Below are 22904 nucleotides of genomic sequence, written 5' to 3'. Positions count from 1 at the left end.
AAAATCCTCCCCACTTTGGAAGTTTTCTTTGTTTTCGTTTTTTTTCTTTTTAACTTTTAGTCTTTAATTGGTCATTAGTCACTTTTTTTTAACTTTTGGTCATTCTATCTTCATATTGTTAAAAGTTTCAACCAATAAATGGTCACTCTTTTTCAAATGTCTTATGAAACAATTACATTATTGAAACCCTTTATTTATTGTGTTATTCAAATTACTTATAGCTCTATCTTTGAGAAGCTGATTCTGAATTTCATCTAGAAGAGTAAATGTGCGGGAAGAGCCTAGAAATTTTTGGAAAGACAGTAAGAGATGACTTCTTTTATTTGATAAACCAACTTTTAAGCTACAGGCTTTAAAACAAGTTGATACTTGACAAGAACAGAGAGATCAGAGGAATTTTATAGATAATCTAGAGAAAGACCCAGGCACTCACTGGAATCCAGCTTATAGCCATGGTGACATCTCATATAGTAGCAGACTGTCTATTGGGAACAAACTAAATAGTACACATTTAAAACACTGGAAGTGAGGGCCACCTGGGTGGTTCAGTCAGTTGAGCATCTGACTCTTGATTTCAGCTCAGGATCATGAAATCAAGCCCCACGTTGGGCATGGAGCCTGCTTAAGATTCCTTTTCTCCCTCTCTCTCTGCCCCTCCCCTGCTCTCTCTCTCTCTGAAATAAATAAATAAATCTTTAAAGAAATAAATAAAAAATAAAACAGTTAGTGAATTACATATCAAAATATGCTAAAAGTGATAAAATCATAGAAAGAAAACAGAAAAATATCGTAATGATCTTAGTTTAAGGAAAAGCCTTTCTTCTGAGCATGACCGAATAAGAGAAAAGGGTAAACATTAAGAAAAAAGTTGATAAATTTGAATCCCACCCCCCCTGAAACTACACATCTTAATTGCAGAAGACACCATAACCAAAGTGAATATACCATAACCGCTGGAGAAAACTGTTGTCAACATCTACAAGGGCAGATTCTATCCTGTCTTTAAATCTTTTCCTTTTTTCCCTTCCAACGTGATGTTATCAGTCTGTCTGTGGTATTCCACAGTACTTGCTCATTATTATTTTCCATATAACTATAATTCAAGACCTAACATATAATCTAGGTAATTGTTATTTAATCTCTTTAATGCAGAGTTTTTCAGTCTTGGGCTATTGATGCTTTGGCCCGAATGATTGTGGATTGTCCAGTGCAACATCAGATATTTAGCAGCATGCCTGACCTCTAAATGCTAGTAGCAGCTTCAAGCCTAGTCCTAACAATCAAAAATATGTCCCAGCATTACCAGGTGTCCCCCTTGGCGCAAAATGGTCCCTGTTTGAAAACCGCTGGTCTGACAGTATTTCAAGTTTATTGGGGGCCAAAGCTGCCCTAGTCATCTCTGACCCACTTTAGTGTCTCAGTGCTTTGCACATAGTAACAGTTCAATAAACGTTTGTTGAATGTAAAGGAATAAATAATGATTCTTCTAAAAATCCCTTCTTAACCAAATATACTATTATAAGGAAAATGTATATATCAAGAATATTTTCTGTGTTCGTACATCATTTATGTTAAAATGTATTGGATATAAAATGCAATAGTGAGTGGAACAATTTAGTTTCTGAGAAGACACTGTTGTAAGCGGCTTATCATAACTTAGATAAATTTTGTATGTTCCTTTGTTATTGTTTTAGGACCTTTTCACATTTTTGTTTGAACAGTTTTAAAATGTTTTGTGGGAAAACTGGGTGGAAGGTACAGAGAGTTACCATAAACCTCTTGCCCCCAGTGTTCCCTCTTATTGACATCTTGTGGTTAGCATGGTTCACTTGTTACAGTTGATGAGCCAATAATGATCCATTTTATTACCAGAGGTCCATAATTTACATTAGGGTTCATTCTTTGTGTTGTACATTTTACGGATTTCTGAAGAGATTTCATTTTTTTAAGAGCAGTTTTAGATTCACAGAAAAATTGAGAAGAAGGTACAGAGATGTTCTGTATAGCCCCCTGTCCCCACACGTACACAGCCTCCCCTATTATCAACATCCCCCACCAGCATTGGTACATTTCTTACAATCGATGAACTGACGCTGACATGTCATTGTCACCCAAAGCCCATAGTTTACACTAGGGTTCACTCTTGGTGTTGTACATTTTACAGATTTTGACATATATAGTAACTATATCCACCATTATAGTATCATCCAGAGTTGCTACACTGCCCTAAAAGTCCTCTGTGTTCCCTCTTTTTCATCTCTGTTCCTCTTCCCTCAACCCCTATTAACCTTTGATCTTTTTACTGTCTCCAGAGTGTTTCCTTTTCCAGAATGTCATATAGTTGGAATCATACAGTATGTGGTCTTTCCAGATTGGCTTCTTTCACTTAACATTATGTATTCAAGATTCCCTTATTCTCGGTGTTGGCAACTAGGTTTTAAACTCAATTCAGAGTCATACCTTTCTTGGACACTTTTGATTAACAGAAAAATGTACTGTAATAATTGGTCATCCTCATATAATCCATACCTCACACTATGTATCAAAATTAAATAAAAATGGATCATATACCTACCTATGTAAAACCCAAACTATAAAATTTCCTATAGAAAATACAGGAGAAAAATTTTGTGACCTTGGATTAGGCAAGGATTTCCTTTATAGAACACAAAAGGCAGATTCCTTAGTATTCTAAAAATTATAAACTTAAAATTTCTGCTCTTCAAAAGAATCCTTAAAAGACAAGCCACAGACTGGGAGAAAATATTTGCAAAACACCTGATAAAAAAATTTGCAAAACATCCTAAATATATAAAGAACTCTCAAAATGCAATAATGAGAAAACAACCAATAAATAATGAACAAAAAAATTGAATACTTTCCCAAGGAAAGTGTATGAATAGCAAATGAGCACGTGAAAAGATAGTCAACATGATTAGTCATTAGGAAAATCCAAATTAAAACTATAATGAGATAACACTGCTATTTAGAATGGCTTTAAAAAACTTCATAATATCTGCTGGCAAGGATGGAGGGCGACTGGAATTCTCATACACCACTAGTGGGAATGCAGAATGGGATAGGCACTTCGAGAAATAGTTTGGATGATGCTTAGAAGGTTAAACATATGACTCATAGGACTCAACACTCCCCTGTCTTAGGTACTTACTAAGAGAAATGAAAGGTATATTCATGTGAGGAACTGTATGCAGTGTTTACAAGGGTTTTGCTCATAATTGCCCCAAATTGGAAATACCTCAAATGTCTTTCAGTTACCAAATGAATAAACAAACAGTGGCTTATCTATTCAACGGAATACTCAGCATTAAAAAAATGAATGAACAACGGGGTGCCTGGGTGGCTCATTTGGTTGAGCATCCTACTCTTGATTTTGGCTCAGGTCATGATCGAAGGGTCATGAGATTGAGCCCCACGTCAGGCTCTGAACTCAGTGTGGAGTCTGCTTGAGATTCTCTCTCCTTCTCCCTCTACCCCTCTCCCTGCTCATGCTCTCTCACACTTTTTCTCTCTCTCTAAAAAAAAAAAAAAGGAATGAACAACATTAAAACCTTAGAAAAGAAATATTCAACAATAGAGATGAATTTCAGGTTCATTAGGTAAAGTCAAAGAGGCCAGACTCAATGGGCTACAACCTTATGACCCAGTTTCTATGACAGTCTTGCAAATGGGGACAGAAAACAGATTAGTGGTTTCCAGGGGCTAGGGAAAGGTTTGACTACAAAGAAACACAAGGAAGGTTTTTATGTCCTGGATTTGTTCGATATCTGGATTTTGGTAGTGGTTAGATGATGAATGCACTTGTCAAAACTCAGAATTTCAGCTAAATTGCGTTAATTTTATTGTATGTAAATTGTATCTTAATATACCTTACTTTAAAAAACAAAGTGAAGAATTTATTACAAAGAATTCTGTATTCTAAACTTTACTAGATGGGAAAAACAACTGTTTGAAATAAAAATTGACTACAGAAAGTAAAATTTGAACTGCTTAGTGTGAATTACAGGACTGCATTAGTTCTTCCTGTAGCTCATTTTTTATTTTATTTCCTGCACATTCTTTAGGGTTCCTTTATCCCTCCCCTAACATTCCAGCCATTTCTTCTTGCATTTACAGTCAACCCCAGAAGATGCAGCCAAAAAGAAGCCACACTTTGGAGAAATTGGAAAGGACACTTAGTCTCCCCATGGTGATTTTTAGATATTTTAAAACTGGCCCTGAAATTTGGGTGTTTTGTTTTGTTTTGTTTGAGAGAGAGAGAGAATGAGCAGGGGAGAGGCAGAAGGGGAGGGAGAGAGAGAATCTTAAGCAGGTTCTATGCCTAGAGCAGAGCCTGATGCGGGGCTTGATCTCACGGCCCCGAGATCATGATCTAAGCCGAAATCAAGAGTCAGACACTTAACCAACTGCACCACCCCGGTACCCCTAAAATTTGGTTCTTTGAAATAAGTGCCATGCAATTTAAAGAAATTTGAATTTCTTTTCAATTTTGAGTAATTCTTTGAACCAATCATGCTAGGCCACAATGGGGGCAGCGTGACCCTGTTCTCTGTTGCATGGACAGCAAGAGTCTTCTGTTTGTCCAGCGAAATAGTATTCCCCTTCCTGATGCAGAAGAAAATGCAGGTTTGGGAATGCTGGGACTGCACCTCTCTAAGCTGAAAGAAGTTTTCTTTGAATGTAGAAAGGCATCAGCTGCAAATTGGTTAAGTGTGAAGGCTCCATTCTAGAATCACACTGTCCCAGTTCCTATCTTAGCTCTGTCACTCCTGTGTGATCTTTCGAGAGTTACTTTATCATTTTGTGTCTCACTTTCCCAATCTTTAATATGGAGGTGATAATACCTACTGAGGGAGAGGCGAGATATAGAGATAACTCGTGTGAATGGATTAGAAATGTTCATGGCACAAAGTATGTGCTCAACACATCTGAGCTATGATTACCTAATCCATGATGTATCAGAAGTGTTGGGCATCCAATACAATTGAATTACCATGTTAGGAAAATTTTGGGAGAAAATGTGTTCAGTATTTCAAACTAGGATGCCAGGAGTTTACATCCTCTCGCCGATTTTCTCTGCCTCTATTTAGCTTAATAAAGTCATGGAAATTATGGCTTTTAGCTCCCAGGCACTGGTGGGTAACAAAGGCAGGCAGGAGAGAAGGCTGAAAAGTCAAGGTAAGACCATGGACCAGAGCCCCAGAGGAGAATCAGGGCAGAAGGTAGAGGCTAAAGGGTCAGAGATTAATAGATCAATACTCACGGGGTCCAAGCTTCACCGGGACCATTTACCTAATTATCGCCCCTCTCTGGTGCTTCTCTGTTCTGCAAATCTGCTGCTCTTTTGAAAGTTTTCTGTGGGATTTAATGTTACCTAACTTTGGAGAATGTGCATGTGAAAAATTCCCTACCATGGTCTTCCCTTTTGTTTTTTCACTTAGATTCCCCTACTTCTGTGGTGTTGGGGCGGGAAGAAGCTAAAGAGCCTGAGAAGCATGATGTTTAAAACAGTTTTCTGAAATGTTGTTTGTAGTCCTTATTTCAATGCATTCTGAAATTTTGCCACAAAGGGGGCTTGTTTTTAAGTGAATGCATGTACAAAATAGTATGTAGCCTTGTATTGAGGTCATAGACTCTTATTGCACTATTAATTAAACAATCAGAAATCAAGAATACTTTTTTTTTTAAGCCCTAGATCCTAAAATTGGGGACTAATTTGTGGAATCATAATTATTCTCCTTGAATTTAAAAATCAAGCCCAGGGCTTCTCCAGGGTCTCTTCTAAAAAGTAACTCACATGAAAACTGTTTTCTAATAATTAATTGCGCGTTAGTACATTTTATTTGTTCATTTCATTTATGAAGCCATAAAGATGATGAGAGCAATCGTTTGAAACGAAAAATCGGAACAATTTCAAAAAAATGTTTTTAGAAAACCTTTTAGAGCAAGTACTTAAAATGTCATATCCATTTTAATATCTTGGAATATTCCCTTATAGCTGTGCAATGGAGGATCAGTGGCTGATCTTGTGAAGGGATTTCTGAAGAAGGGCAAAAGAATGAGTGAACCCATAATTGCCTATATTTTACATGAAGCACTATTGGTAAGGTAATTTAAATTGTTCATGCATTAATTATGAGGCAGTCCTAGTTCAATAAAAAACATGGATCCTAATTTTAGAAAAATATCACTACATTAGTATTGATTGATGCAAGAGTATATGCAAAATCTGAAATGTTTAGCGTTACTAATTCCTTGTTTTATTAGAAACCAAGGGGCGCCTGGGTGGCTCAGTTGTTGAGCATCTGCCTTCGGCTCAGGTCATGGTCCCAGGGTCCTGGGATCAAGCCCCGCATCGGGCTCCCTGCTTGGAGGGAAGCCTGCTTCTCCCTCTCCCGCTCCCCCTGCTTGTGTCCCCCCCCCTCAAATAAATAAATAAAATCTTAAAAAAAAAAAAAAAGACACCTACCCTCCTTTGTGTCAGCAGAACCCTGAGTTCTGATGTCCCACCTATATTTCTGAGACTGATTGTGATGAAGGCAGATAATGTGTACTTTTTATTAAGAGATTTTTATTTTTATTTAAAATAAGTAGACAGAATGTTTCATCCACTGAGATCAACATGTTTTTAATGAAGTATTTGATAAGAGTTAAGGAAGGAGATGCTCTCGTTTATGAATTTTTATAAAGTCCAAAGTGGAAATGAGGTATTTTGATTTGACTAATTCAATGTGAAACATTTTAAGAATGTTTGAATGTTAATTTTGACCAGTATTTCCGATTGATTTTGCACAAACGCACCCTTCTGAAAAATACTTGTTTGTTTGATGCTTTCTTTAAAAGTCATTCTATATCTCCCACCCCTTAGGGCCTTCAGCATTTGCATAACAACAAAACCATCCACCGTGATGTAAAAGGAAATAACATTCTGTTGACCACTGAGGGTGGAATCAAACTCGTAGATTTTGGTAAGTGTGGCTTGAAATGCGTGAGTTTGGTCTGCAAAATGAGCCCTCAGCCTCGCTTTCTAAGCATTGAAAGTGGAGAAAAAACAGTATCCCCCTGAGGGAAGAAAGTGCAGGGATTTTTCTTGTAAGTTTGGTCAGTGAGAGATTCCCAGAAGGAAAAGTGACTCTTTTCAAGCCAGCGAGCCTGTGCTCACACCACTGTAGCAGTATGCAGGTTGATGGTCTGAAATAGACAGCACCCCAGATGCTGACACTAAGCCTACGTGGTAGTCCCACTGCCCTTATTAGTTGCTTTACAAATGGGCATGTGTCCAAATGCAAGATTTCGAGACATGAAGGGAAACCTTCAAAGGTCTCTGGGAAAATTGTTCCTGTCGTAAGAAGGAGGCACAGGGAGAGGGGGTCTCTTTCTTTCTTGGGACCCTGTCTGTCTTATTGCCATGCGTGAACGCGCTGCAGCCCCCTTGCTCTATCCCAAGAGGAGAGCCACCCTGGGAGAGGCAGAGCTGAGAGGCAGGAAGAACGAGGGTCCTCAGTGGTAGAACTGAGCCACTGAATCAATGGATTCCGGCGCCTGCCCTCTCTCTGGACCTTTTGTCATGTGAGATAATAAATTTCCATATTTACTAAGCCAAATGGGTTTCTGTGTCATAGCCAAAGGCACCATAACTGATACGTTCCCTGTTCATCTGGGCAGTTATTTAGCGGTATGACAATGTCCTTCCACACCTCCTCTCATTGGATTCCTGTTGAGTGCACTGCTCCTGGGACGGTGGGCCACATTATTCTAGAACGTCTCCATGTCAAGTGTCCTTCAGTCACCTTTCCCTTACTCTGGCTGGGGAAGGTGTCCCTCCTTGTGCTTCTTTACCCTTTATATTTCTCCCTTTTTGTGTTTATCACATAGGATTTTCACTATCTATTTGGTCCTTATCCTTTGATAAAAATACTTAGGAAGATAGATAGGCTCTTTCAGAGGTAGAATTTCATCTTACTCTATCTTGTAGACCTAATGCTTTGGGTGTAGTAGTGCAGTGAGTAATAGTTGAATGAATGAATGTTACTTCATTTTGCATTTTGGAAACTGAAGCTTAGGGAAGGTGGAAATTAATTGAGTTTAATATCCGAGTGTGTAGCTCCCTAGGGATCTGGCTTACCCCCGGAATGAGTTTCAGAGCATCTGGAGAGGAATGGATGAATCGCATATTCTTCGAACAGCCATGCATGCACCTTTTTTTTTTTTTCCTCAGTTGAGTTTTTGAAAACTGCTGAGCAACAGTGAGCTTGACAGTGAATTTCTGATGAACAGTTGGGATGCAGCTAGTCTGTTGCTGGTTGAGTTCAGAGCTGTGTGTTGGCACAGTCTGGCTGGGTTAGGATACTAACAGCCAACTTGTGCCTGAAATGGAAAAGAACAACAACCAAATGCTTTATATTGCTCCATAGGAAGGGCCGTTCTCTTCAGTCATGAAAGAAAAACTGGTAAACCAGCAGCTTTGAGAAATGCACCTTCCTGGGACACCCTCCAAAGTAGTCTAGATTAAAAACATATACCTAAATAACAAAGTGGACTTTTATGTGATACCTTTGTAAATAATCGTAAGTTGGGAAACTGACAAATGAGGGCTTTGGTTTTGGATGAATTGAGTTACGGACTTTATTTGCAGCAACAATTAGAAAAGAGGGCCAGTCACCTACTCAGTGTGTTCACAGTGTCTGATACTAAAATGCTATTATTTGCATGTAAGATAATGCTTATATTTCTGTTCCCTGTGGTAAGATGACTTGGATTCAGTTTGCCTAAAACGATTTGTAGGTTTCCAAATGAATTAAAACCTGGGGATGGAGGTGCATGCCTAGTGAATCTCCTCAAGGGCAGAAGGAGTCAAATGTGATAAGCCACAACCTGCCACATTTACATTGAAAACCGATGTCCTCATTTAACGTTGAAATCAAATGTTCGGGGAAGGCTGAAGCTGGGAGTAGTGTTTTAGAATACATTTTATTTGAATTTCTCACCTCACAAAATCAATAGTAAGCTCATTATTGGCTCCCGAAGGACTGTGCCCGGATGGCTACCAGTCTTCAAAATGTCCAAGTGGAACTCCACCACCTCAGCCATCCCCAGAAATCTGCTTCATGTCAAGAGTTTCTTGTCTTGGAAGAAGTCACCAGTCCTGTTTCGTTGCTTAAGTCAGAAATCTTAGGCTCATCCCAAGAGTCTTCCTTCGTCTTTGCCTCCCACATCTACAACTAGTCGCAAAGTTCTGTCTCTCTATTACATGTATCCCCGGACTCCATCTCTCTGGCTTCTCCCTAGTACTGGCCGCTATCTCCCACCTGACCTCCTGCACTTATCCTTCCCTCAACCCCTGCATCCAGTCTCCTCCCTTCCTTCCGGTCCCGTTCTCCACACTGCAGCCAGGGGCACCCTTTCGGAAGGCGTAGCTGGTCCTGGCACTGTCTTGCTCAGTATTCTGGTCAATGGCTTCCACTAGCCCTTGTGTAGGCCTTTGCCTTATGATTTTCTGGGTAGCAAGACCCAGGCTACCTCTTGAGAAAGGTCTGTCTAAATTGTTTTATCTTCTCTTTAGCATACAGAGAATAAATTTCCAGGGATACACCAGAGGGTTTCACACAAGAGAGAACAGGAAGAAGAGGGAACACTTTCCAATTCTAGGGAGATTGTGGAAAGATGAAACAGAGAAAGAGGCTGGAGAGTGAGATGAGCTTTACAAAAGTGAAGCTGACAGCGAGGGCAGGAAGAAGCTGTCACCCACACACTCCCCACCATTGTCATCCACATTCCAGAGAGGCCACCGTTGCAGAGTGGACCAAGCCACGTCCTTGTCATCTACATCTGGACATGTAAAGTGATTCAGTAGAAGAAATACTCAAGTCGAGCTTCTCTAAACCCTCCCATCAGTGTCCAGAAGCCCCAAAGTCACTAAGAATCTGGGAAATTCCTAGAGGGGTTGCTCAGGATGGGCAGTGAGGCACAGAGCGAATCACCTGGGCCGGATCTGGATAGGAGTCACAGCCAGACCTCAGAGTGTTCTCAGCTCCGGCTGAAGCCCACGTGAGCCCAAGTCTGCCCAGAGGAACTCCAGCGTGCCCTGCCTGCATGAGGAGAGTGGACTACAAGCCCAGCTGATGCCAGCGCCAGCGTGGGAGGCCAGTAGGGCGCCTTGCAGCCGGGCAGACACACGGGCATGTGGCCCCAGCAGCTAGAGACCCACCACACCCAAGGACGCTCCCTCTTCTCCCTGCCCTAGGGTCTTATTAAGCCATCCCTCATCCTGTACGCACAGTCCCATCTTCAGGAGGGAGGAAGGAGAAGGGATGCCATCTGAGAGATGGGGCAGGCACTTTTATCCAAGAGAGACTGGATATTTCTTTTTATTGGATCTGACTAAGGTTTACTGCCTTCCCCACCAGTAGGTAGGGGCACAAAGAAAGGCCATAACAGAGGCAAAAGGAAGAAACTACAATTTCTCTGTGTATCTTAGTATAGTGTTACTAAATTTTGTGACCAGTTACAGACATGATGCTTTCCCTACAGAGAAACCTCCCTTCGCCCGTGCACCCAGCTAACTTCTGTTTGCCTGGCTGAGTACCTCCCCAACCCCCCATACTTTGTTTAGCTAACCAGTTGTCACACTTGATTTTAATCATATGTTTAATTTGACTCCCTTCCCTGCTAAGCTATAAGCTTCATGATGCCACAGTCTCTGTCTGGTCCAGCACTTGGTCTCTCGGGCCAAACATGGTATCGGCATCTTGAAAGCGCTCAGCAAATACTCCCAAATGAGTGAATGAATGAGAGGCAGGATTTTCCATAGGACATGAAAATGCTCGTCTACAAGTACGAAAAAGAATATTCTCTACCTCAGATGGTTGAATGCTGTGAAAAATAAAAACAAGCAAACTACTTAGTATAATTATTGACACTTTATCATTTAAAAAATTTGAGCTATTACCATTATCATGAAATAGTATTCTCACTTAGCCCCTAGCTCAGTGTTCTACACATAGTAGGTAGTTAATAAACAGTAACTAAATATTTTTAAAAATAGTTGCTAAATACTGAAAATGTGAGTTCCCAAAATAGCTTCTTTTTGTTTCAAAAATAGAAAGTAGCCCTTTGCTGGAATAAATTTGGTATTACTTTAAGTATCAAGCTACTTAATTATACTAAAAGTAAGATTCAGTTTGCTAATACTAGTTATGAATACAGCCTTTAAGAAAACCTTTTTTTGTTGTTGTTAAATGGATATGTTTTTACAGAAACCCCCCAGACACCTCAGAAAGTAAAAAGACAAGGGAGCTTGTAAACATTATAAATGAAATACATTAGCAGTCACTAGTATGTAATCAATCAATAAATAATATGATCTCCCAGGAGGTAAACCCCTTTAGGCAAATCAGCTAATGTCTGGAAAAGCAGTCCTTATCTGGACTGGAAAATGAAAGAGAGACTAAATTTGAAGGGCAGTTCTCAGTTCTCATTTCTATGGATTTCTCTCTGGGGAACTTCATTTCTAATAGGATAGTTAACATTTCAATACAAAAGTACAGAATGTACTTCTTGTGATTTATTTAGACATTTTTCTTATGACAGAATATTTTATGGCTTTAAATCTCTTATTACCCACATGCCCAATTTTAGACCAAATCCCCAATGAGTAATGTAGGTCAAAGAGAAGTTGTGATTTATTTATTTAATAACCCACTTTTAGCATCAAGTGAGGCAGTCGTACCTGAACTTAAAAACTGTGAAGTTCCTTTCAATCCTTCCTTTCTTCCCAAATCATTCAGAAAAAAAGCCTTTGGTGGGAGTGAGCAGGCACAGGAGTGTGGGGTGTGACTCAGCATGTGGTTTGGGCCTGAAAGGGGAGAGAAAGGTGTCCATGCTGGGAGGGTGGTCGTAACGGAGCTAGGCATGGATTGTTGAGTCCCCAGGTGGGACAAGGAGAGCATCTGTCTGGGGAGATGGTGATAACCCCACATCAGGTTGGCAGAGCCCGAACTAGGTAAGAAGGACATCTGTGTAGGGGTCAAGATGGAGACAAGAGATTGTTACATAAAGGGGAATTAATACCATCAGGAAATATAATGAGAACAAGGAGAGCCACATTTCTTAATGTTAGAGAAAAGAATTACAAATATGGAAAGGAAGAAAACTGAACCCCCAGCGCTGTTAGATTAGAATCAGAGGTATCAGTGTGAGCTCATGGTTTTCAAAATATAGAGACAAATATAAAAATAAATATAATGGAACGTGCATGGTGTGTGTGTGTGTGTGTGTGTGCATGCATGCATGTTACTTAGTTATTTCCACTAGAGGACTAGCAGACATTGATGCCCTAAGAGCAAACCCTTCAAGCACTTAGCTCTTGGTTTTTAAATGTAAGTCTCAAGTTAGAGGAAGCCAAGATTCTTGGAGAAAGGCTGATTTTATTGGCTATAAGATGACCCTGGTACTTAATGTGCCAAAAAGGAAGGAAATATTAAAAGAATAATGGAGACCTGTCAAAAGGACACAGAAACCAAATTAAAGGAATTCTCACTGAGCAAATCTGGGAAAATTTGAGCATCAAAATAATGATAATGATAGTAATGATGGTAACCCTTTAAATAAAATAGAAATCTATTAATCCATACTTGTGCACTTATTTCTAAATAAATGAATGGAAAGAAGTGAAAGATTTTCCTCGCAGAAGAATGCCAACTGATAAATACAGAAGAAATAATGAAATTTTTAAAATTATCATTTGGCAGTCATCGTAGTAATAATTAATTCATCCCAAAATTTCAGTGGATCCTAAACTAGTGTGTTAAGTTTTGATTAGAAATAGGATATTTACATAGTCTTAAAATACTTCATAAAATACATAATTACAAAAGAAAAACAGAAACTTTAGAGGAGGGGCACCTGGATGGCCCAGTTGGTTAAGCATCTGCCTTCAGCTCCGGTCATGATCCCAGGGTCCTGGGATCCAGCCCCACATCGGGCTTTCTGCCTGCTGTTCCCCCTGCTTGTGCTTTCTCTCTCTCTATCTCTCTCTTTCTCTCTCTGTTAAATAAATAAGTAAAATCTTAAAAAAAAAAAAAAAAAAGAAAGAAACTTTACAGGACAAAACCTGGCAGACAAAACTAAATCAATTGATCAGAGTGAACACAACCAGTAATGGGGCAAGTAAAAATCACAAACCATCTGGTAGGATGCCGTGGGATGACCTCAGTATCATTTCCATGATATTGCCACCAAAAATATAATCGTGAGGGAATATGTGACAAATCCAAATTCAGGAACATTCTACAAAATGTCACGGTCATAAATTCAAGGAAAGATTAAAAAATTCCTCCAGATTGAAGGAGGCTAAAAAGACATGGCAACTAAATGCAACACATGATCCTGGATTGGATCCTTTTGTTGTAAGGACAGACCCATTTGGAACAGTTGATGAATTTTGAATAGGGTCTATAGATTAGATCGTAGAAATGTATCCGTGTTAATCTCCTGACTTTGTTAGTTGTACAGTTGGTATGTAGGAGAATGTCCTTGTTTGTAGCAATCACACACTAAGGTCTTTGAGGGGGGCATCCCGTGGCCTACTTACTTTTCAGTGGTGAAGGAAAAGAGTTATTTATACCTCCCTTGCCAACTTTTCTCTAAGGTTGAAATTATATCAAAAAACTTTTTAAACTATGGAATAGAGTTGGAGATTTAGCATGGAAGTAGAAAGACGTCTACTTGTATACATGTCTAAAGATATTATATATATATATGTATATGTGTATATATATGTGTGTGTTGGTAGTTGGATGTTATGAATCTTGAAAATGTGAGATTTAGTGCTTTATAGAACGAAATAATGGAAAAAAAACAAGGGGGAAGAACCATTTTTAAAAGTTGACAGAGCTTTAGAATAATCATACCTATACAAAAAACTAATATTTCACTAAGCTAAAATTTATTTTTATACTTTGGGGAGGTGACCTTTATTTGAAAGAAATGACATTTGTAATTCCTTCATTATCTACCGCAGAACCATGACTAAATGGACTGTTTGTTTTATGGCTTTGTGATTCCAACTAAACCTATAGGCTTACGTATTCCAAACTGAATGTTTTCCACAGTTGAATTAAGTTATTTAACATCATAGGTAATGTTATATGCCGCAGTCAAGGGTCTTTTAGTGGTAAGGGCAGGAAAACCAAACTAGCTCCAAAAAAGTAAGACAGAAAGGGCAATCTCAGATAGAAGAACAGGACTCAGAGGACTGGAACCAACAGAAGAATGGAAGGCAAGAACCACAACCACTTGCTGCCTCTTGCTCTCTCACTGGAGAAACCAAATCTCTCGTCTCTATTCTGTCTGGGAATCTACAGACCAGCCTCTGAAGTTTTCAAGTTGCCCATCAAGGCTACTCAAAATAGCAGCCTCAGCCTTCTCAGCCTATATCACTGTGGTCCAGTGCCAATAGCTAACCTGGCCTGGATTTTTAGCACCCCAAAGCAAAAGGAATTTGGAGTAGGAGAAGGAGTTCAGTTGGACAAGCTGGGTCAGATACCCTCCTTTGATCCAGTTAGCCATGACCAGGGAATGGGCTGACATGGTATAAGCAAGCCTACCTAAGCTATCCCATTTTACAAGTAGCTGTGAATAAAGAGGGATTTTTAAAAAGAGGGTTATGGAAAAGGAAAGACAAAGATATTTTCTAAATATTCTAGATAACATGTTTTCTTATGGATGTGCACGGCCCTATATTCCAAGAGATGGTCAAAATTTTAGTTTTTAATTGTTGAAATTAAATTACATGAAGTACACCTAAAAATTCTATTATGAAGTCAAGAATGGATTTCAGATGTTTTGAAAGAGTTTTTATTTGGTAACAGAGGAAAACTTTATATCTAGGGATTTATCCAACATAAAAACAAACTACCTCAATGCAGCTGTAGAAATTTTAATAAGAGTACCAGGTATGCCTCTCATAGACTGATGACTTTAGGTGAATCAAAGAGGACTTTTCTTATATTTTTTTTAAGAATCACCTCTTGGCTCCCTCAGTTTTTTCCCTTCCTTCCTTCCTTCCTTCCTTCCTTCCTTCCTTCCTTCCTCCCTCCCTCCCTCCCTCCCTCCCTCCCTTCCTTCCTTCCTTCCTTCCTTCCTTCCTTCCTTCCTTCCTGGCTGAGGGAGCAGGAGAGGGAGAATCTTAAGCTTGGCATGGAGCCTGATGCAGGGCTTGACTTCACAACCCTGAAATCACGACCTGAGCAGAAATTGAGAGTCTAATGCTTAACTGACTGAACCACACAGGCACCCCCAGTTTGGAGTAAGTGTTTTGGATTAAAATTATATGATCTTAGTCTGCAGCTCTAAAATTTCATTTCCTGAAAAGTTTCAAGCAAAAGGAAGATTTTTATGGTGAAACAGAAGACAGGACAATGGGAGAGGTGATTGGTGATCAAAGGGAATGAAAAGATAAGATAAGAGATCAGTGATAGTGCACCATAAATGAGGAGTATTCTATATACAGTTGACCCTTGAATAACACAGGTTTGAACTGTGCAGATCCACTTATACATGGGTTATTTGTAATAAGTATAGTAATGTAAGTGTATTTCTCTTCTTTTTTAAAAGATTTTATTTATTTATTTGAGAGAGAGAGCACAGGCAGGAGGAGCAGAGGGAGAGGAAGAGAGAGAATTTCCAACAGGCTCCATGCTCAGCATGGAGCTGATGCAGGGTTCAATCCTAGGACCCCGAGATCATGACCTGAGCCGAAACCAAGACTCAGTCACTTAACCGACTGAGCCACCCAGGCACCCCTGTGACTTTCTTAATAACATTTTCTTTTCTCTAGCTTACAAATACAGTATATAATATATATGACATACAAAATATGTGGCAATTGACTGTTTATGTTATGGGTAAATTTTCCAGTCAGCAGCAGGCTATTAGTAGTTAAGTTTTTGGAGAGTCAAAAATTATATGCATATTTTTGACTATGTGTGGGGAGTTGGCACTCTTAGGCCCCACATTGTTCAAGGGTCAACTGTACTCAACTCTCTATAACTGAGGTCCAATACTATACATGTATACACACATACAAAGTCATACATAATCACATGACACAGCTCAAGGTGGGTGGTTTATCTGTTCAAAGCCAAGGAGTGTGCATCGAGCAGTGTGATCTTGATGTTTTTAGAGAAAGTACTACACAGTCTCCATTACAAGGTATGAGCTGAGTATTAAAAGAAGGGAAAGATCTGGTGCCAGGTAGACTGGAGACAGGACAGATTTCCAGGGGAAATCACATTAGTATGGATAGGAGTAGTGGTTGTACAGAATCACTTCCCTTGTGTCATCTTTAGACTCACTGAAAGCTAAAGCTGGAGATAACCTTGAATGTCCTTTGGTATATTAAGTACAAGAATGTCAGGAGATTTTTGATATCCCCATATGCAAAACATTATGTGAATATGAATTTCCTGATGAGAAATCCATGTCTGAGCCAACGAGCCAACCCTTTCTGACTTTCTAAACATTTGCAATCTTAAATGCAAAGTCTCTGCTTAGTGGGTCCGTATCAGGAAATTCAGCCTGATCCAAGTTACTCCTTCCACCATCATCCCACACCCTTAATAAGGAGATTCTAGGTTTGGCTTTCAATAATCTCAACTCTGCATCAGCTGAAGACCAGGGTCTCTTTCAGAGCCCACTTGGAAGCTTTCAGGGCATTTATGCAGCACTGGAGATGGGAATTTGAATCCCTGAGCTCATCCTTTTTTTCCCCTCACTTTGTCCAGTGACATTAGTAGAAACAAGCCGATTTCATTATATTCTTTAGTTTGACGAAATGTCCAAAGATACCACCCTGAACCATGCCTCTTATTTTTTATTTCCTTTTAAATATTTTATTTATTTATTTGACACAGAGAGACACAGTGAGAGAGGGAACCCAAGCAGGGGGAGAGGCAGAGGGAGAAGCAGGCTTTCCCGCAGAGAAAGGAGCCCAATGAGGGGCTCAATCCTAGGACCTGGGATCATGACCTGAGTCAAAGGCAGACGGCTAACGACTGAGCCACCCAGGTGCCCCTGAATCATGCCTCTTATAAGTGTTTGATTAGACGTATGCAGTGCTGGTAAATTATGTACCTCTTTTGCCACATCATGCCATGTACTATCAGTGTTCTTTACTACTGGGAATAGAGCCATTAATGTCTCTGATTTAACCAGATTAGAAAGCCAGTTTCAGAAACCCCAGAACCAATTTAGAAAACTCATCTTTAAGATTCTCTTCCTCTAAGAACCATTCTCAGTACCAAAATCTGTATCAGCCAGAGTTCTCCAGAGAACTGGAATCAACAAGCTATGGTGGGTTGGGGATGGGGGGTGGAGAGGAGATTGATTTATTTTAAGGAAATGGTTCATGTGACTACAGAGGCTTGGTGACTCCAAAATGTGATGTTAAGCTGGCACGCTGAATACCCAGTTTGAGTCCAAAGGTAGGCTGTTGGCAGAAGTCCTTCTTACCCAGCGGAGGTCAGCCTTTGTTCTGTTAAGGCCCTTCACTTATTGACTGAGACTTATCCACAGTATGGAGGATAATCTGCTTCACTCACAGTTAATTTCATCCAAAACACACCTTCACAGAAACATCCAGAATAATGTTTGACCAAATATCTGGGTACCCTAGATGTCCAGATTAATCTTCAGACTATCTTAACTTCATCAACAAAATGAGGATATTAGATGGTATAATAAATTTTATGGCCTCTTCTTGTTGAAAAAAAATCTGTATTTTTAGAATTTCAATTCTCATTCCTGCAGTATTTTATTTTTAGCAAGAACAACAAAATCCCATATTTTTCCCTTTTCCCTCTTTAAATGTCAGGGGTTTTGCTATATGGTTATAGCAAATCAAATTTCCCGAGGTTGTCTGGTCTTTTGAAACCACGTTGGAAACCACATATTTAATGTTTCTTCTGACTCCCTAAGGCTCTCAGAGACCTCTTGGCATGTTTTTCTCCCTAAAAACAGGACTTAGGCAATAGGGAACAGAGTTGCTGTACAACCATCAAACAACCCAGGAAGCCTTGTTGGAAGGGCATGAAACAGCATGAAAATTTCAATATAATCAAAGCAAAGGGCTAAAGAACCATTAACATACACCTCCTTAATGTTCCTGAGGCTTTGACTTTCAGTGGATCATTGTCCTCTCCTCTAGCCTCTTTTCTCTTCAACCCTCATCTCCTTCTGGCCTCCTGTTCCTTCCAATAGCCTCTCACTAGCCCAACTTTCTGCCTGGAATTTTCCAGCTTTTTAGCATCTTCTCCCTTGAGATGCTTACATAACTGTTTACTTTGGCGACTTATTCCATTATTTCCTCTCTGGACAAGATGATTTTCCTAATCTTCTTTACTTCCTAGGGCTCCTGAACTCATAATTTGGATTCCTGTTGCCTTTTAAAGTAATTTATGGCAACCGTTTTTAATAGAATTTTGCATTTTTCTACCTTCTTAGCTACTTTTCTTGTGAGAATACATACCAAATAAAAATGCCATTTGTCCTCAGGAAACTTACTTTTATCTCCAGCTGAAGTTTACCAAGCTGAAAATGAACACGTTAGACTTTACGACCGTTAAGTGGCCTTCTAGCTCCAAAGCTATTTGGTTGTGTTGGTAAAATGATGTTGAGGTTTAAGGAAGATTGCAGAAACATTCAACACGCACATGAAATTTGGCAAAGGCCTTCTTCTGTCACTCTTTCATGGTTGTGTATGTATCTTGTTTTTAATGTGAAAATCATCCAATATTATAAGAGTCCAGTGTTAATTTTTTTTAAGATTTTATTTATTTATTTGAGAGAGAGAGAGCAAGAGAGAGTGTAAGTGGAGGGGAGGGGCAGAGGGAGAAGGAGAAGCAGACTCCCCACTGAGCAGGGAGCCCGAGGCAATGCAGGGATCCATCCTAGGACCCCAGGATCATAACTTGAGCCAAAGGCAAACGGCAGACAGGTAACTGCCTGAGCCACCCAGGCATCCCAACTCAAGAGTTTCTTATTCTACCTAGTGGCATTGTTCCTTTTTCACTTATTTGAGACTTTCTTCTTCACATTCTGGACTACATTTTTCTTGTTTCCATACAGTTTATAGCTTTGCAGTGTCTTTTTGCCATACAGGAACCAGGTGTAAAACCTTCTTTCTGCAGGATCCCAAAAGCCACTAAATGATATGTGAGACCCCAGAACATTGTAATTCATTACCCCTGCCTTCTGACCAGTGGTCTTTGAAGGGGGTGTCAATACCAGGGTGCTTGCAAGGCATCATGGGATGCAGAAAAATATTCATATCTAATTATGACATATTCATAATACAGCTATTATTTAATCTCATCCTTTAAAATTATCCTTATCTGCTTTAGGATGCATAAATTAATATAGTAGTAAATATATAGAGAATATCTATAACTATATCTATATTGAGTATGCTTGCTCAAAAGTTTCTTCTTTGGGATGTGTGATTAAAGAGTTTGGAGGCCAAATGTTGCCCTAGAAAATTCTTAATCTCATGGTAACATATAAATATTATATAATCTCATATTAATATAAAACCTAGTGACTCTTAGACTTTGTGAACTCATTATTGAATATTACCCTTATTAATTTGCTCCTTTATATGTAAAATCATTTGGGTCTTGTATTAGTTAGAGTTCCTTGGTTGTAAGCAACAGAAACTAACTCTGACCAACTCAGGCAAGGATACTAAAAACGACACTGACAGTCTTAAAAAGTCAAGGGGGAAAAAGAAACCTGAGCCATCTGGCCTCCTAGGAATAGGACTATGGCAGCCCTGGTCCTCAGGAGCAGCATCACCTGGACCCATCCTTAGAGCCCTGCCATTGGATGACTTAGCTCTAATTACCTCCTCCCTCAGTGTCCACTCCACTCAAGATTCACATTTCCAAGAAAAAGAATCTGAATGGACTACCGTGGGTCACATATCACACCCTAAAAAACCTTTTTCCAGTATCTTTCCATGTATGTTTATTTCCTGTGGAGTGTGGCAGGAAGGTCCTTTCCAAACCATCCATGGTTATAAATTCAGACACCAGGACATGACCATTTGCTAAGAAATGCCAACTCTAGTGACATAATCTTTTCTTCATATTTAGAAAGAGAGTAAAAGTATCACATGATTACTCTAAAAGGTCATTTTCCTGCCTGGAGCAAAACTTTTTATTTTTTTTATTACTTGGTTGTGGTTTTTTTTTTTTTTCCCATTCCCTTCACATTTCAGTTAAATGACATTTGAATTCTTAAAATCTCTTTATGAAATTGAGACAAAAATGTTCAACAAGGATCAAGTATAAGGTAAGTTTAAATAAATAAATAAATACCTTTAGAATAAATCTTAGTAAATTTAGAATCAATTTGAAGTTGAATTGATTTTAAGATCCATTTGCAGGGCACGTGTGGGGCTCAGTTGTTTTAAGTGTCTGACTTCGGCTCTGGTCCTGATATGGGAGTCCTGGGATCAGACTGCATCTGGCTCTAAGCTCAGAAGAGAGTCTGCTTGTCCCTCTCCCTCTGCCCCTCCCCCTGCTCATGCTCTCTCTCTCTCAAATAAATAAAATCTTAAAAAAATAAAATAAAATCCATTTACTTTTCCCACTTACATAAATAAATTACAATACTCTGATACTATAATAAAATCTGAGCTTAATCACTTCTACTTTTAATTTATAGAAAAAGACAATGTGAAGTGTTTAGATTTAAATTTAATTTTTCTGAAGGTTGAAATGCCTGGAGTAGAGGTGGAGGTAGAGGGTGTATTCTGGAGAAATGTGCTATTAAGTGATGATGCTCTTTCTTCAGATAGACTGTTAGAAAATATTTAAGGGACAATCTTCAAGCACAGATTAGATCATCTCCCTTGAATTTGAAAAATTATTTAGTGAGGATATTTTTCTCTGTCAAATAATTAACTTTTTCAAAGACAGAATTTGAAGGCCATAGATGAAGATTCTGTTTAGGACAGGATTTATACTATACATCGGTGGAATAGGTAGATGCATTTATGCAATTGTGAGATGCAGTTAATGTGGAATTGAAACATACTGCCTACCCCTGTGCCCAAGTATATTCCACCAATATTTAGGCATATTTCCACCACCAAAATACGCTTTTGGCTGAATATAGCCTTTGAGTTTCATGATAAATGTCAAATGCCAACTTGGAAGAATCAAATGTATCCAAATTTAAATCTTAATTAATGCCTTTGTCCTACTTGGCTTATAAGATAAATAGCCAGAGCCTAAAATAAATGCGACACCTGGGAGGTACTTTTCAAAACAGGGAAATTAGGGGGCACCTGCGTCACTCAGTTGGTTAAGCATGTGACTCTTGATTTCAGCTCAGGTCATGATCTCAGGGTTGTGAGATCAAGCCCTGCATTGGATTCTGTGCTCAGCATGGAATCTGCTTGAGATTCTCTCCCTCTTCCTCTCCGCCTTCTCGCTCTCTCTCTTTCTAAAATAAATAAAATCTTCAAAACAGGGAAATCAGGGAGTGGAAGCCCATGGTTTGGGTGTAACCCATCAAGTTCAGAGCAGGTCAAGGGAAGAGTACTGGACAGCCAGAGGCAGCCAGGCCTGCCTGCATGAGGAATAGGAATGTGAAGTGCAAGGAGAGACTTTACTCCTAATTTTCTAAAGGATCAATTATGATTATATCTAACCAGGTGTAATTAGTGGGATGACAAGATTGAAAATTTTGGTTATACCTCTTTATTATAGTCCTTCCTTCTATAATCTCTCTAAAGGAAAAGAACTGATTGTATTTATGTTGTTGGATTAAATAGATGCTGTTAATTTGCAGGTGTGATTTGTCCAAAGTTGATCATGTGATGGAAAATAATTTTATTCACATTCACAAGTAACCTACTCTGTGCGTACCACCATAGAAAAATTCTGAAATTCACCAGAATTTGGTAGTGAGCAGAGGGAGGAAGAGAGAGGGGAGGAGGCATATCATTCAAATAATAATTACATGCCAAACTATGTAATATAGACAGTTAAAAATGTAGAAGGTCAAAAAAATAGAGATTAGTGTGATCAGGACCAGAGTAACTGTCAGGATAGGGGAATAAAACTTGAATGGGGCATTTAGGAGGGAGACATTTGGATATGAGAAACAGAAAATTAGAGGACTATTCTATATTTTGGCTATGACGAAATCCTGACTGAGGATACTTAAATATGAAGTTCAGGTCCCATGGCAGCTTTAAGGGAACAGAATTTTAATGGTAGTTTGTAAGCAAATGTACTGCAACTGGAGTCTCTTTTCATGAGTAATTAATGCAAGAATTGAAGTCTTGTTTCTTTCAGGTGTGTCTGCACAGCTCACCGGTACTCGGCACCGTCGGAATACATCCGTAGGAACGCCATTTTGGATGGCTCCTGAGGTCAGATAGTTTTGAGAGGAACAAATGTAATATTTGATCCTTCTTGACTTTCCTTTTCATGCATACTCCATCTCCATATGTGTTTTGGAAAGGTACTAGAAGAAAATATCAATTGTGTTGTTTTTATGCAAGATTTTTGCATGTGTGAGAAGGAACGTGGGAGGTGCTCAGTACATGGACTGTGAATGAGCATATGAATAAATGAAGGATTGAATGAATGAATCAGATGATGTAAAGAGAAACTGCTTGCAGCCTTAATTTTCTATTAAATTTACTTTTAATTGCTTAGCATGTATTCATATTATTGATATTTAGATTCCGGTTTTACATTATAGTAGAAATATGAAAATCCCTAGCCTTTGTTTAAGATCAGATTTTCGCTGATTAACCTGTATCCCAGGTTCCTACATTGAGTCAGTCTTGCTTGGGGACAACCCTCAGCTTG

General features: G+C 39.1%; 1 protein-coding gene across 1 annotated transcript in view; it reads left to right on the top strand.

Annotated features, from left to right (window-relative positions):
• The window catches only part of MYO3A (myosin IIIA), a 45969-nt gene that overhangs the window by 20371 nt on the left and 2694 nt on the right, over positions 1-22904 (top strand). The window contains exons 3-5 of the mRNA XM_021687144.2: positions 6017-6121; positions 6887-6986; positions 22383-22459. Of these exons, the coding sequence (XP_021542819.2) occupies positions 6017-6121; positions 6887-6986; positions 22383-22459 (282 nt within the window). The remainder of the gene's footprint in view (positions 1-6016; positions 6122-6886; positions 6987-22382; positions 22460-22904) is intronic.

This window comes from Neomonachus schauinslandi, chromosome 5, assembly GCF_002201575.2.
Source record: "Neomonachus schauinslandi chromosome 5, ASM220157v2, whole genome shotgun sequence".
Classification (NCBI taxonomy): Eukaryota; Metazoa; Chordata; class Mammalia; order Carnivora; family Phocidae; genus Neomonachus; species Neomonachus schauinslandi.
Note: the sequence above shows the minus strand (reverse complement) of the source record. Positions and strands in the feature narration are given on the sequence as shown.